The sequence below is a fragment of the Asterias amurensis genome, chromosome 19 (assembly GCF_032118995.1).
Source record: "Asterias amurensis chromosome 19, ASM3211899v1".
Lineage (NCBI taxonomy): Eukaryota > Metazoa > Echinodermata > Asteroidea > Forcipulatida > Asteriidae > Asterias > Asterias amurensis.
Window position 1 is genome coordinate 7,973,085 of NC_092666.1, and position 15,707 is coordinate 7,988,791.

Consider the following 15,707-nt stretch of genomic DNA (forward strand, 5'->3'; position numbering starts at 1 on the left):
AATAAATGTACATAGCAACATGTCTGGGCTGGTGACTGAGTGAAACTTATAAAATAATGGACGCGCCTGCTTGTATTAATAGCAGTGTGACCCTATTGGTATGTACATATGCTGACTTGTACATTATACAAGAAAGCAGTGATCGTTGTAATTTGATACATCTACTTGAGTTATTGATCTAGTACTCCCTTCATCAGGGAATCCTGTCAAAGTCAACTTTATAAGTGAAACTCATCTTCTCTATATATGCAGTTTGCCATTTCTTTGGAATCGTGTTTTATAATCAAAAGTTCTTTTATATTAGGCCAAGTAAAAAAAAAAGAAAAAAGTTTAGCGTCCCCGTCCTTTTTAGAGGCCGCCTCTTTTTTCTTTTTTTTAATGCACATTTTTAAAAATATTTTTATTAAAGGGTTACTTTAAACGATCTCAGCTAAAACAATCTGAATGTCTTGACCAAAATGTTTCATTTATGTATTGTGTGTTTGAGCAGTAGAAAAAACAAGGGATACTTGACATTTTAAAAAGAATGGCAGCCATCTTGAAATAAAAAATTAAAAGCCCCTCCTCCTTCCTTTTTTTGAGAAACCCGGACGCTAAACATATTTTTACTCGGCCTTACCTTTGTCAGGCCACAGAGTAGCCACAGAGGCAAAGGGGAAAAGGAAACTTATCATTTGGGATACTCGTTCTATTTGGTATCAATTAAAGACACTGGTCACTATTGGTAATTATCAAAGACCAGTCTTCTCACTTGGTGTATTGTTTGTTTGTTTGTCTTATTTCCAAATATTAAATAAATAAACAAGAAACATACAAACATTAAATGTTTGATTGTTAGAAAACCCATCCCCTGTGTGACAATGTTTCACTCCGCCTTGAGCAAGGATGTGTGGCTCAGTCAACATATGCACACTTTTACACTATATTTAGGGTGGCGATAGGAATTTGCAAATAGAAAGGCTGGCACAGTAAAGGAAGGTAGGGGTCTAATCCCAAACATGTCTGATTGGCCTTGATAATTGGACAAGTGTGAAACCAGCCTGGTTGGAGATATCAAGGTGTTGGATGGTGGACAGCAAACATCTGTGGATACCATGCCTTCCTGTTGCTCTCTGGGTCTAGCCTGGTCTGCTGTTGCTCTAACAGTCTAGCCTGGTCTCTAACCATGGAGGAAGAATGGTCTAACCTGACCTGGTCTGCTGTTGCTCTCTATGGTCTAGCCCAGTCTAGCCTGGTCTAGTCAGTCAGCAGGTGGCTTGTGCCACATTTCCTGTATCAAGGAATAACAGTAGGTCCAAACCTAAAGCCTCTCACAAACAACATCATTCACCTCTTGTACTTCTGCCTCCCTCTAAAGATTGTATTGTTTTAAAGGCAGTGGACACTATTGGCAAATGTCAAAGACTAGCCTTCACAGTTGGTGTATCTCAACGTATGTATAAAATAACAAACCTGTGAAAATTTGAGCTCAATTGGTCATCGAACTTGTGAGATAATAATGAAAGAAAAACACCCTTGTCACACAAAGTTGTGTGCGTTTAGATGGTTGATTTCGAAACCTCAAGTTCTAAATCTGAGGTCTCGAAATCAAATTCGTGGAAAATTACTTCTTTCTCGAAAACTATGGCACTTCAGAGGGAGCCGTTTCTCACAATGTTTTATACCATCAACCTCTCCCCATTACTCATCACCAAGAAAGGTTTTATGCTAATAATTATTTTGAGTAATTACCAATAGTGTCCACTGCCTTTAATAACACTTGACATCATTTATCAGTATCACCTCACATTGAGTGTTTAGGTTTACAGTAGAAGCAAAGGTAACCATTGTTTTCAGTTTTAGTTATTTCCTTATCTAGCTCTAACATTTTTTCACTGTAGTAGTAAAGGCAACCATTTTTTTCAGTTTAGTTTTGTTTTTAGTTGAGTTCTAATTTTCCATTACCTCTTTGTAACATTTTGGGGGAAACAAAATGAAACTTGATGCAGACGACCTGTCAACCTGAACCATGTCTTTAACTTATGGAAGAATAGAGGAAAGCGCCATTTAAAGGCAGTGGACACTATTGGTAATTACTCAAAATAATTATTAGCATAAAACCCTACTTGGTAACGAGTAATGGGGAGCTGTTGATAGTATAAAACATTGTGAGAAACGAATCCCTCTGAAGTAACGTAGTTTTCGAGAAAGAAGTAATTTCCACGAATTTGATTTCGAGACCTCAGAATTAGATTGTGAGGTCTTGAAATCAAGCATCTGAGAGCACACAACTTCTCGTGACAAGGATGTTTTTTCTTTCATTATTATCTCGCAACTTCGGCGACCAATTGAGCTTAAATTTGCACAGGTTTGTTATTTGATGCATATGTTGAGATAAACGAAGTGAGAAGACTGGTCTTTGACAATTACCAATAGTGTCCAGTGTCTTTATTAATAAAATGGTCAGCTATTAGCAGTTTCAAATGTGTTGTTATATCCCTGTGTATAGCTTATAAAGTTGTAGCATTTTAAGTAATCAATTTTCCAAACACTTTTGGTTTCCTATAACTGAATACAAAGTTTGCCCGCGTGTAAACAAAACTTATCAAATTAACACATTTACAGAATTATGTTTTCCTAACTGTGACAGTCAAGAATTATTTTGTGTTCCGTGACTGCGAACCAACCAGCGTTTTACTAGCAAATTGTTTATTTCAATTTGATATGCATAATTGTATTAGTAAAGCTGTGAACTGCCTATAAAGTACATGTGACATTGTTGGTTGAACTCATTCACATTGTAATTCAAAGCTTAACCTAAAAAAGTGCAAATTATTTAAGTGGATTCCGTGTTAACAGCAGTGCATGGGGCAGGGGTAATCCTCCAAGCTGTACACAAATTTACTGGTAGTCACTATGATCAGCGGCAATTTGCAAACCATCCCACCTTAAAGGAACACGTTGCCTTGGATCGGACGAGTTGGTCAAAACAAAAGCGTTTGTAACCGTTTTTTATAAAATGCATATGGTTGGAAAGATGTTTTAAAAGTAGAATACAATGATCTACACAAGCTTGCCTCGAAATTGCGTGGTTTTCCTTCTACTGTGCGAACTGACATGGTCGGCCATTTATGGGGGTCAAAATTTTGACCCCCATAAATGGCCGACGTGTTAGTCGACGAGGTAAAAGGAAAATCGTGCAATTTCGAGGCATGTTTGTGTGGATCATTATATTCTACTTTTACAACATCTTTCTACCCATATGTATTTTATAAAAAACGGTTACAAACGCTCTTCAAAGACCAACTCGACCGATCCAAGGCAACGTGTTCCTTTAACTGATGACGTTGCTATGGATATTATGTAGATGTCTGAAGATAGAACCTACAGGATAGACATCTGGACCCAATGTTATAGAGTTGCTAAGCGAAGAAAAAACTTCCTTTGCACAGTTGAGAGTTGTAAAGCGCAAAAGACCCCCTTAGCACATGATTATTTAGAGTTGACAAGTAATAAAGACTCCTTAGTGTATGATTATTGAGAGTTGCTAAGCAGAAAAGACTCCTTAGCACATTGTTGAGAGTTGCTAAGCAGAAAAGACCCCTTAGTACATGATTATTTAGAGTTGCCAAGCAAAACAGACTCCTTAGTGCATGATTATTGAGAGTTGCTAAGCAGAAAAGACTCCTTAGCACATTGTTGAGAGTTGCTAAGCAGAAAAGACTCCTTAGCACATTGTTGAGAGTTGCTAAGCATGATGACAAACCAAAATGTAGCAGGGAGGGAACCATTAAATATTATTCATAAATACCCCAGACAGTTTCTCTACTCCTATTGGTGGAAAGCGCGTCATATGGGTGTGTTTGTTGATAATGACCAGCTGGAGCTGTACATAACAGAGTGGCTGTCGCGTGATGGGCGCGCAAGATTATCACGCGGAACGCAATTCATAGCTATTGGTAACAGCGTGTAATATATTTCTAAGTGCGCGCGCGTACACACAACCCAAGCGCATCAAACAGATTATTCACAAAGTTTTTGGAAAAAATATTTCAACCCTCAAATTTTCAATTGTTAAATTGTCTATAATTGTATGTTGTTAACGTTTTTTAACAAAAGGGCATTTATGAATGGGTCGTTGCTGTGCGGGCCTTTATCGCATGACAATGACCCTGCCGGTTTTAAACGGCCATTTAAGAACTCGTTGTTACCCTTTTATTCCCTTAATAATAATATTAGTGGCTTCTTATATTATAGCTCTCAGTGTAGTTTACTTTTTTTTTCAAACATGATTCCTCTCATTTAATTAGAGTTGAACAAACCAATTAGATTGACAAACTTAGACTTGTTGGAGCCAGTCCTACTCACAGTTTTGATCTGGTTTTGCTAAGACAACTCTGTTCATAAGTCGGGTTCGTACATTTCTTTGTCAAATAATATAGTGGCTTTAGTAAGCTATAGGCCTGTAGCGTGAGATATTGAGCCTGGACCAGTCTTTTTTACTGTTGGCTAAAGTCTGTGAAAGATGGTCAACAGTACTTGTTAGATTTCAATAATGGATGGATGCATCAGAGTACAATCAATCATGTACATTGATATAAAAAATTATGCGATCAAGCAAAGTGAGAGTCCTTTGTCAACCTAGGTAAAAAAATAATTAAAACAAATTCAAAAAAGAAATTCAAAGGAGTAAAAAGTTTGAAAACTGTATAAACCCCATGTTCATAGACCACCTTCAGTTCAAAAGAATATTAATTTAGGTTTTACCCATACACCGATGTGTGAGAGTTACTCAGTACTTACCCGAGTCCTGTGAATCACAAGCACGTAACCCGGGTGGGATTCAAACCCACAGCCTTTGCAATTCTAGAGAAGTGTCTAACCAACTAGACCAGCAAGATTGCCCTGTAGCTAGAGGCAGTTCGAATCCTTTATTTTAGCAGCGGGTATCACAACGATTTAATCGGGGTTAAAGAATATTAATTTTGGTTTCTTCAAATTTTTGATTGTTTTTTTAATATTTGTTCCTTTCAGTGGCTAAAAGATGGCTACCCAATGGACATGTCAACAGGGAGCAGTCATATTACGCTACTGGATACAGGAGAGATGCTATTCCTCAGTGTTAGTCGTCTAGATGTGGGAACCTATCAGTGTATTGCTGAAAATCGTGCCGGAGCAACTCGCAGTCGAAACGCTACCCTTGAAGTGGCATGTAAGTTTGAATACACATTTAACAACAGGCCTGGAATTTCACGGAGGCAATGGCCTCCGTTGCCCGGGTCTTGGCCTTGGAGTCCCTTCAAAAGTTTCCAATATACTTTTTAAGATTTCCCAGTGGAAGTGCCCTTTTCAAAATGAAAATGGCCTTGCCCTTTCAAGGATGTAAATCCAGGCCTGTAACTATTGCTTTAAGTGGAATCAGTATACGAAAAAAAGACCCAGATGTTTTGAAATATGTTCTGTCTTTATATGCTTAATGTGAGATAAGAGGAACTCTTTCCCCATTCTGGTAAGCCGCACTACAGTTAAACCAATCCTACCTCCATAGTTAAACCAAGTTATTTGAGTTCTATATATCCATCCACATCAACTGGTGACAGTTTAATGGCAAATGTGGTCAGAGAAAAGCAAACAATGGCATGGAATCTTATGAATAACTTCCCTACTAGTGCTGCTTTTGTTGTTTATGCTGACTTCAATTCTCACCTCAGACACTATTGAAAAAGAATGATGGACTAAAGCCCAAAGATTCACTTAGCATAGTTTATATGACTTGATTGTTGTTGTGGGTGTCTTTTGTAGGGTCATTGATACTAGGTTGAAGTGGTAAATACTCAGGACTTCATTCTGTCTGGGTTTTAATGGTCACGCCAAAAGTTCCAATTGCATCCGAAAACCTTCTTGAGAATGCCTCAATGGTATTCTCATTGTTAAACTTCAGTGCCATATATCTAAATGTTGACATAAGGAAGCTTGCAGGTGATGTCATCATACCTGAGCAGACCTGATACTTCACAGGGGCAGCAATGAAGGCGATTGCCTCCTTGCCCCCCGTGCCCTTGAAATGTCCCTGTAAAATTTACAATTTCCTCAAAGGGTACCCTTTATCAAGGAGGAAATGCCTTGGTGCCCTTGCCCTTTCAAAAACAAAGCATAAAGGCCTGCTGAGCTTAGACAATTCCTAGATTGATGTTCATTCCTTACAGGGTGCCCTTTATTAAGGAGGAAATGCCTTGGTGCCCTTGCCCTTTCAAAAAAAAAGCATACAGGCCTGCTGAGCTTAGACAATTCGTAAATTGATGTTCAATATAAAATGCTCTTGGTCTTGTTGACAACTTAAAGTGGGCGTTCAACCTTCTCAAGATCTTTAAGAATATCTCAGGATTTACAGAGCCTGGAATTTCATCTTTGAGAGGGCAAGGCCATTTTCATTTTGCAAAGGGCACTTCTATTGGAAAATCTTAAAGTCTATGGGAATTTTTGAAAGGGCACCAAGGCCAAGACAAGGGCAACGGAGGCCATGGCCTCCGTGGTCTCTGTGAAATTCCAGACCTGCAGAGTGAAATGCCTTAAAGACACTGGACACTTTTGGTAATTGTCAAAGACCAGTCTTTTAACTTGGTGTATCTCAACATATGCACAAAATAACAAACCTTTGAAAATTTGAACTCAATTGGTCGTCGAAGTTGCAAGATAATAATGGAAGAAAAAACACCCTTGTCACATGAATTTGTGTGCTTTCAGATGCTTAATTTCGGGACCTGAAAATCTAATTCTGAGGTCTCAAAATCAAATTCAAATATTTAAGTGGAAAATTACTTCTTTCTCGAAAACTACGTTACTTCAGAGGGAGCCGTTTCTCACAATGTTTTATACTGTCAACAGCTCTCCATTGCTCATTACCAAGTAAGTATTTATGCTAACAATTATTTTGAGTAATAAGTGTCCAGTGCCTTTAACACAAAGCTTAAAGGGTGTACAGTGTATGTACTTTTTGTAGGGACAAAAAACACAATGTCCACAGATTTACACTTAACTTACACAGCTTGAAGATAATAATAGTAGAAAGCTTCCCTGAAAATATTACGTGCTGAGGTGCTGTTTTTGGGTAATGAGTTAAACCATTTCTTAAAATTAATTTTGGTCTCATGAGACTAAAGTTAGTTTAAGTAAGCATTTACAAACGTATTTTCATGACATTGTTATACTCATTTCTCAAAAACTACAGCACCTCAGTAAGTAATATTTGAAGGGAAGCTTTCCACTATCATTATCTCCAAACCCTGTAAGTTAAATGTAAATCTATGGACATTTTGAAAAAGTACCCAAATCCTTTAAATGATACATCAATGAAAAAGACTATATTCTGCTCTCAACACTTCTCCTGTCTTTGTGTTCAACAAATACCACTGAATCTACAGTGCTTCTGAAGACCAGCAGGCGCTTCATTTTCTAAGTTCAAAGACTACTTTGATAACTTTACCAGCAAGACCCTAACAAGTATCTTTCCAGTTAAGAAAGGAAACAAATTCCTCTATAATTCCAGTGTCAAATTGAATGCCATCTGGATAAATTTCTCCACATTGATGTGTCTCCTGCACCTTCCGAATGCTGCTAATAAATTTGTTAAAGATGCTATGTCAGATTTTTGGCCGATATGACCCAAAAATTTTGATTTAAAATTCAATGGTATTTTGATGGGGGTTGAGAAAGTTACAAGCTTTCATTTGAGCCATTGCACAAAAAAGTCCGCCAATTATTAGTAGCAGTGAAATAAAGTGCTCAAAATTAGTTTTTGTCGGGATCCCAACAATATATCACGTGAGCACTTCTTATGTGTTTTATAAGAAATGTTTTAAATTTTTGTCATGGTTCCTGACCATTAAAAGTAAAAGTAAATTTTTTTCCGTTAGAGCAGGTGATACTCTTTGAAATACCATACACTCAAATAAAAATCTTGTTTTAATGTTTCGGGCCAATGCACTTTACATATAACCATTATTTGGTTGGTTAGTTCGTGGACCACAGCCAGCCAGCCCTAAAAACAGATAATCAGTTCAAATTATAAGGACTATTGTCAACCAAGGATCAGCTCAGTTTTCAATTGCCATTTAAAAGCTGGCTTCATGCATTTTTGTATACCAATTTTACATATTTAAAGCTATTTGAGGAGATGGCCATAGCTTTTCATCCAAACCGAACCTTCGTCGAAGCCATAAACAAGTACAAATATAAACATATCTATTTATAGCAAACGAGAGAAAAAGCCATACATTCCCATGTACATGTACGTCATCTGATTTTCATTGTAGTCATGTCAGATAAGATGGCTAAATTTATACGACAAGACAAATAATTCCACCTTGATAAAGTATGGCTTAATCTAAAGTCATTTTACCATAAGGCTCAAGGAAGTAAACTTAAACCATATCTGCTTCAATCCGATCAGCAAGAGGTTTGATCCTTTTTGATGGACTTGGTGTCTAGGCCAAACAACCTTCTCCTTTGCTCAAGGCTAAGCATTATGGTTTTACAGAGGCAACAAGTTAATTACTAAAAACTAGTTGGGATCTTTGGAGAGATAGTCTTAGTTTTTGATCCAAACGGAACCTTTGACGAAGGTATTAACGTACAAATAGATATCTGTATATAGCATTATAAAAGACAGTAGACACTATTTGTAACTGTCAAAGACCAGTCTTCTCACTAGGTGTATCTCAACATATACATAAAATAACAAACCAGTGAAAATTTGAGCTCAATCGGTCGTCGAAATTGCGAGATAATAAAGAAAGAAAAAACACCCTCGTCATACGAAGGTGTGCTTTCAGATGCTTGATTTCGAGACCTCAAATTCTAAATCTAAGGTCTCGAAATCAAATTCGTGGAAAATTACTTCTTTCTCGAAAACTACGTCACATTAGAGGGAGCTGTTTCTCACAATGTTTTATACTAACAACCTCTCCTCATTACTCATAATCAAGAAAGGTTTTATGATAATAACTATTTTGATTAATTACCAATAGTGTCCACTGCCTTTAAAGAGAGGAGCAAGAAGGATTAAGAGAAAAGGTATCCAGAAAAATGGCGGGAAAAATAAAGCCGATCAAATTTATTAATACAAACAAAGCCTTATATAGTGATTCCCATATGTCATCTTTCTTTCATTGTAGTCATGTCAGATTAGATGGCTAAATTAATATGACAAGACAAATCATTCCACACAAGTATGGCTTATTCTGAAGTCATTTTACCATACGGCTCAAGGACCATATCTGCTTCAATCGGATCAGCAAGAGGTTGATCCTTTTTGATGGACTTGGTGTCCAAGCTAAACAAAGATCTCCTTTAAGACTTTGCTCAAGGCTAAGCATTATGATTTCACAGAGGCAACAAGTTTCTAAAAACGATCCTTGTACAAATTTGAAACCTGACGAAGTGGTCGACAGGGCCGGAGCCTGTGCAATTAGGATTATTTGTGTAAACATAAAACAGTTTCTGAACAGGTTGGTTACAATCGGTTACACGTGTAACCGTCCGTTTTTCATAAAAAGGGTTTTAAAAATCGTTCACACAACAACCGCAGATGAGCTCAAAACTATTGTGTCTTCATCAATAATAATTTATTCGAACCATCATATGAATCCTCATAGCCATTGGATTGGAATTTTGTTAACTGCATCTGTATTACTATTAGGAAAAAACAAAAACATATTCAACGTGATGTGCATATAGTCCAATTTCAGAGAGCTACTTAAAGCCATTGGACCCTTTCGGGTCAGAAAAAAATAATAAAAGTTAACAGATTTACAAATAACTTACAGGGTTTACAGAAGGCAATGATGAAAGACTTCTCTTGAAATATTATCCCATGAAATGCTTTACTTTTTGAGAAAACAGCAAAACAATATAAATTCTCGTTAACGAGAATTACGGATTTATTTTAAACACATGTCATGACACGGCGAAACGCGCGGAAACAAGGGTGGGGTTTTCCGTTGTTTTCTCCCGACTCCGATGACCGATTGAGCCTAAATTTCCACAGGTTTGTTATTTTATATAGAAGTTGTGGTACACAAAGTGTGGGCCTTGGACAACACTGTTTACCGAAAGTGTCCCATGGCTTTAAGCAGAAAATTTTGTGCTTAGCAAAAAATAGCAGGATACCACTCACACGATGCTCATGTGAAATGGTGTTTTAGCTGGAAACCTTATTCTGGTACGCATAATTGCGTTGTTCTAAGCTACTGTTTGTGCTTGATGTCCTCTGCTGTTAGTCCAGTCTAAATCAGGAGCTCAGGCAGATCAGGCACAAATCTATTGATTCACAACAAGACCTTTTATTCATGATTTCACTAAACTCAGACTGCTAAGAAGCTTTTTGAGAATTTATTTACCCTAAATATTAGGTTGAGAAAGTACCAAAAGGGTACGCAATATGAATTTTAAAGAGTCTTGACAGAACCACACCAGCCTTAAGAGCATTACTCATTAAATAAATACTTAAAATGGCTCACAGGGGAGGCCATTTTAGCCAGACTTTCTACCAATCTACCATTATGATGTCATTCCATCAGTTGGTTGTGATTCATTACTCCAGTGGGAGTCAGTTAGTAAGTGTACGGTTGGGAGTTGAAGTCTGATCATTGCTTTGTTGACTCCCATGGTTGAGAGGTCTAATGGTGGTATACACTGTATTATTGGTACCTTTGTTAAAGGGACTGGACACCTTTGATAATTGTCAAAGACCAGTCTTCTCACTTTGTGTATCTCAAGTTGATATACACAAAGTGAGAAACATGTGCATAAAATAACAAACCTGTGAAAATTTGAAATCAATTGGTCATCAAAGTTGCGAGAGAATAATGGGGTGAAAAAAACACCCTTGTCGCACAAGTTGTGTGCTTACAGATGCCTTGAATCTGAGACTGATCAGCTGAGGTCTTGATTTCAATTCAAAGATTTTAGTGAGAAACTACTTCTTTCTCAAAAACTCCTTTACTTCAGAGGGAGCCGTTTCTCACAATGTTGTATACTAACAACAGCTCTCCATTGCTTCTTTCAATTGAGATTTTCTGCTAACAATTAATTTGAGTAATTACCAACAGTGTCCAATTTTTGTGGGTACTTTTTGTAACACAAAACACAATGTCCACAGATTAACATGAAACTTACACTGTTGAAGATAATGATGGTAGAAGGCTTCCCTTCAAACATTACTTGCTGAGCTGGTGAAGTTTTTGAAAAAAGAGTAACACAAGGTCAAGGTCACAATAATAAATGTTGTCTCAGTTTTAGCAGTTTTAGTATGTTTTACATACTGAAATTATTTTCATGCAACGTGTTACTCATTTCTCAAAAACTACGGTACCTCAGCAAATAATATGTTAAGGGAATCTTTCTATCATCGTTATCTTCAAACCATGTAAGTTTAATGCAAATCTGTGGACAGTGTGTTTTGTGCCCTACAAAAAGTACCCAGACCCTTTAACCTGCTGCTTCTCGTAGTCATGCACCTTCTTGTGACCTCGTGTTTTTGGATAATATTTATCTGTTTGTACTATACAAAATTCAGGAACATAAATAAGGTCAGATGCTACTTCCTCTTTCAGTAAATGTTCAATCTATGAATCTCATCTGTCTGGATCTGGAAATGAATATTAAGCTGAGGCTAGGCAGACCTTGTTGCAAATTATATTATTTGTGGTTGTGTTTGTGTGAAACCGTTAAGCGTTTCTCATTATACGTTAAAGAACAGAAGATTAATTAACTCACAAAATATCCAAGTCAGGAAATGAAGAACCCAAGCCTGATATTTCACAGAGCAACAAAGGCGATTGCGTCCCTGCCCCCTGGTCATTGCCTTGGTGCCCTTGAAATGCTTCTGTACAAATTTACAATTTCCTCATAGGGTGCCCTTTACAAGGGGAGAAAATTAAGGAGAAAATGTTCTTGGTGCCCTTGCCCTTTCAAAAAATGAAGCTTACAGGCCAGAGAACCAGTAGTCTGCTTGAAATGTAGGAGACTGATACGTCCCCATCACATTGATCAGATTTGAAGCAATCAAATTATGTACCCTCTCCAATTGAATAAATCTTATAACAAGTTTGATAGGGTTAGTGAGTGATAAAGACCAATAAGAAGAAGTGTCAAATCCAGCTTGAGAATTGATGAGATCCTTTAAAGGTCAAACAGTTTTAATAATCCGCAAAATCTTTTCTGTTTAGACCTATTTGATATTACACCTCTGTCCTAAATATCGCCACACAAGACTGATGTGAGATAGGAGCTTGGTGATGGGGGGTATGGATTATCTGCAACATCTTTTGGCTGGGAGTTCTTAAATAACCAATTAGAGAGGAAGAGACAGGGAGAGATGGTGTGGGTGTTCTCAAGAAAGACTCTGAGTTCCCCAAGGTGTTGTCTTCAGCCTTGCTGTCAATCATGAGTATACTGTGTTGGAATGGATAATTGCTATGGTTTGGTGCTCTTATTAGCCTAATGTTGTTCTGACCCATGGTAGTGTTGATATGTGTATTTCTGCCTTGGGAAACCATGGACAAACACAATCACTGATTACAACACTTGAGGGAATACCATACATCTCCACTTCTAACAGCTATTCTTATGCGCTTCCTAATTGCTTAATTTACCCCCATGGTGGTTATGCTGTTGATACAGAATATGTCCCTGTGTAAGTAAGGACATAAAGTAATTTTTATGGAAGGCTTCAGTTTGTTTGGGTTGAGCAAGACATAGCAATTCCAGGCCTGTATGCTTCGTTTTTGAAAGGGCAAGGGCACCAAGGCATTTTCTCCTTGGCAAAGGGCACCCTATGAGGAAATTGTAAATTTCTACTGGAGCATTTCAAGGGCACCAAGGCAATGGCAAGGGGCAACGGAGGCAATCGCCTCCGTTGCCTCCGTGAAGTATCAGGCCTGCAATTCATGTTGTTCTGTATTCCATGTAGGTGTCTATTGACAGTTGATCCCATTCCCATGTGATACTATGTTCTTTGATTGAGAATGAATTGATGTAGAAACTAATCCAGTCTTAGACCTAGTCCCAGATGAATCAGAGGCACCAGTCCCACACACTCTTTTGTTCCCTTGACGTTGTTTACGTTAATAATTGTGTTTTTGACTTGATTCCCCACTTGTGTGTGTCAAGAGTTAGTTGGAGGAATTCTTGGTTTGAAACGCCTATAATGACTCTCAAGTAGTTTTACATTGCTTGTGGGGTTATTGAGCTAAAATGGGCCAGTAGTTTTGACAGTCTGGCTTGTGCTTTTGTCTGTGCGAATGTTGGGTTGTATGTGGTTATTATACAGCCACCAGCACTGTATATAAAGCAAGCTGGCTCCAGACAAGATTGCTACCATTGTAGTGTCTCTTATCCTGCAGGTTTAGCTGTCCACTTTCAGCTCCATCATTCAATAAATTAGCGCCCTGGAATCCTGCGCTTTGATGTTGCTGACAATACCAGTGCTTGGCCGCCATCTAGAGGTCCATCAGCCCACATTGTGTTTAGTTTACTCACACATGCCATGTCTATTGTCCCAAACCAAATAGTTGAGCAGCAATCAAATCAGTTTCACCAGCTCGGCACTGATGGTCAGTTTTGTTTGTTTGTTGCACTGGCCCGAGCTAGGTAACACAACACTGTTCACTAACGCCTAAATGAACTCAAATAAAGTATGCTTCCTCCAATTTCACTCAGTTTCAAGGAAAATAGAATCTGCTTTGGCAGTCCCCAATGAATCCTCCACAGGATTATTTCAATTGGAAACATATATTGAACTAGTCTTTCTATAAAACTGTAACTTTGATGACTGCAGACAAGATTTGTGTCTTCATTGAGGTCAATAAGTCAGCATTCTCAGCTGATAGTTTGGCTAATCTGATTTACCTCCCGTCATGTGGTATAAATTGGTGCAATGTTCATGACATCTGTGGGGAGTATTAAGTGAGGTAACTTTAGACTGGTAAAGCAGATACTGTCAACTTGTCTTGCAATCATTATATTCTCACATCTCTTTTAACAGTTCACCAGTTTACAAAATGTCAAATGATCTTTTAGAATCATTTTACCCTTCTTGGAATGCTTTGATCCTTGCTCTATGCTTAGATGTTCATGTAGGTGCGGAACATATAACAAATTATAACCTGAAATCTTTCTGCTTGTTTTTCACCCACAAAAAGGAACTACTAAAGGTCACTTTGTTGGCTCAGTCTTTAAAGCCATTATACACTTTCGGAACAGAAGAAAAAATAAAAGTTCACAGATTTACAAATAACTTAAAGGGTTTACAGAAGGTAATGGTGAAACACTTCTCTTGAAATATTATTCCATGAAATGCTTTACTTTTTGAGAAAACATTAAAACAATTATCAATTCTCGATAGCGAGAATTACGGAATTATTTTAAACACATGTCATGACACGGCGAAACGTGCAGAAACAAGGGTGGGTTTTGCCGTTATTTTCTCCCGACTCCGATGACCGATTGACCCTAAGTTTTCACAGGTTTGTTATTTTATATATAAGTTGTGATAAATGAAGTGTGGGCCTTTGGATAATACTGTTTACCGGAAGTGTCCAATGACTTTAATGTCATTAGTTGCTATTTCATATCCATAATCTTAAGAGGACATTTAGAGAAAAAATAACAAAAAAGCACAATCCACATGCAGCTTAAACGTTTTTCTTAGCAACTGAATTTTTACTTTTATTAAAAACGATCAAATTAAAGACTCTTGATCAACAAACTTTACATCCAAAGAGCTCAACAATTTGCAAACGCCTCTCATTATTAAATCCATACAAATTGCACCAACGACCTTAAAGTCCTGAGCCTACATCTTGTTCCATCAACACATTTCTAGGTGTATTAATTCATTCCTTGACAACCTAGTAAATTTCGACGAGTGGTTTATGTTTTGTATGAAGCAGCGGTATACAGTCCCTTACGGGCATGCAGCAGCTACGTACCACAGATTACAATACCGAAACACAGGATGTCTCAGCGCTGGATTGTTTTGATGACACTGCTAACTACTTCTAAAATTTCACCTGCTACTTCACATAATCTCTGTCACTATTCTGATCTTGAGAAACTCATCGCTACCGATTTAGATGAGGGAATCTGTCATTTTAATTCATGAAGTACCAGTTTCAAGGCTGGTTGCTTGCTGACGCGAATGACGGGTGCACCTCGCCAACATGACTCAACTCAGTCAAGTTTTTTTTTTTTAAGTTCAAGATGGTAACTTGGCATTTGATCTGGAATCAGTTTAGCATTGGGGACTGTTCATCACAGCCAGTTTCTTCAGGTTGGGGAAGACCATCTTGTTTAAAGGCAGTGGACACTATTGGTAATGACTCAAAATAATTATTAGCTTAAAACCATACTTGGTAACGAGTACTGGGGAGAGGTTGATGGTATAAAACATTGTGAGAAACGGCTCCCTCTGAAGTGCCATAGTTTTCGAGAAAGAAGTAATTTTCCACGAGTTTGATTTCGAGACCTCAGATTTAGAATTTGAGGTCTCAAAATCAACCATCTAAACGCACTTCACTTGGTGTGACACAGCTGTTTTTTCTTTCATTATTATTTCGCAACTTCGCCAACCAATTGAGCTCAAATTTCCACAGGTTTGTTATTTAATGCATATGTTGAGATACACCAAGTGAGAAGACTAGTCTTTGACAATTACCAATAGTGTCCAG

General features: G+C 37.7%; 1 protein-coding gene across 2 annotated transcripts in view; it reads left to right on the forward strand.

The window, feature by feature from the left end:
* Positions 1 to 15,707, forward strand: part of LOC139951334 (roundabout homolog 2-like) — a 286,406-nt gene that overhangs the window by 218,563 nt on the left and 52,136 nt on the right. For both annotated transcript variants that reach the window (XM_071950186.1, XM_071950187.1), the window contains one exon: positions 5,014 to 5,191. In XM_071950186.1, the coding sequence (XP_071806287.1) occupies positions 5,014 to 5,191 (178 nt within the window). The remainder of the gene's footprint in view (positions 1 to 5,013; positions 5,192 to 15,707) is intronic.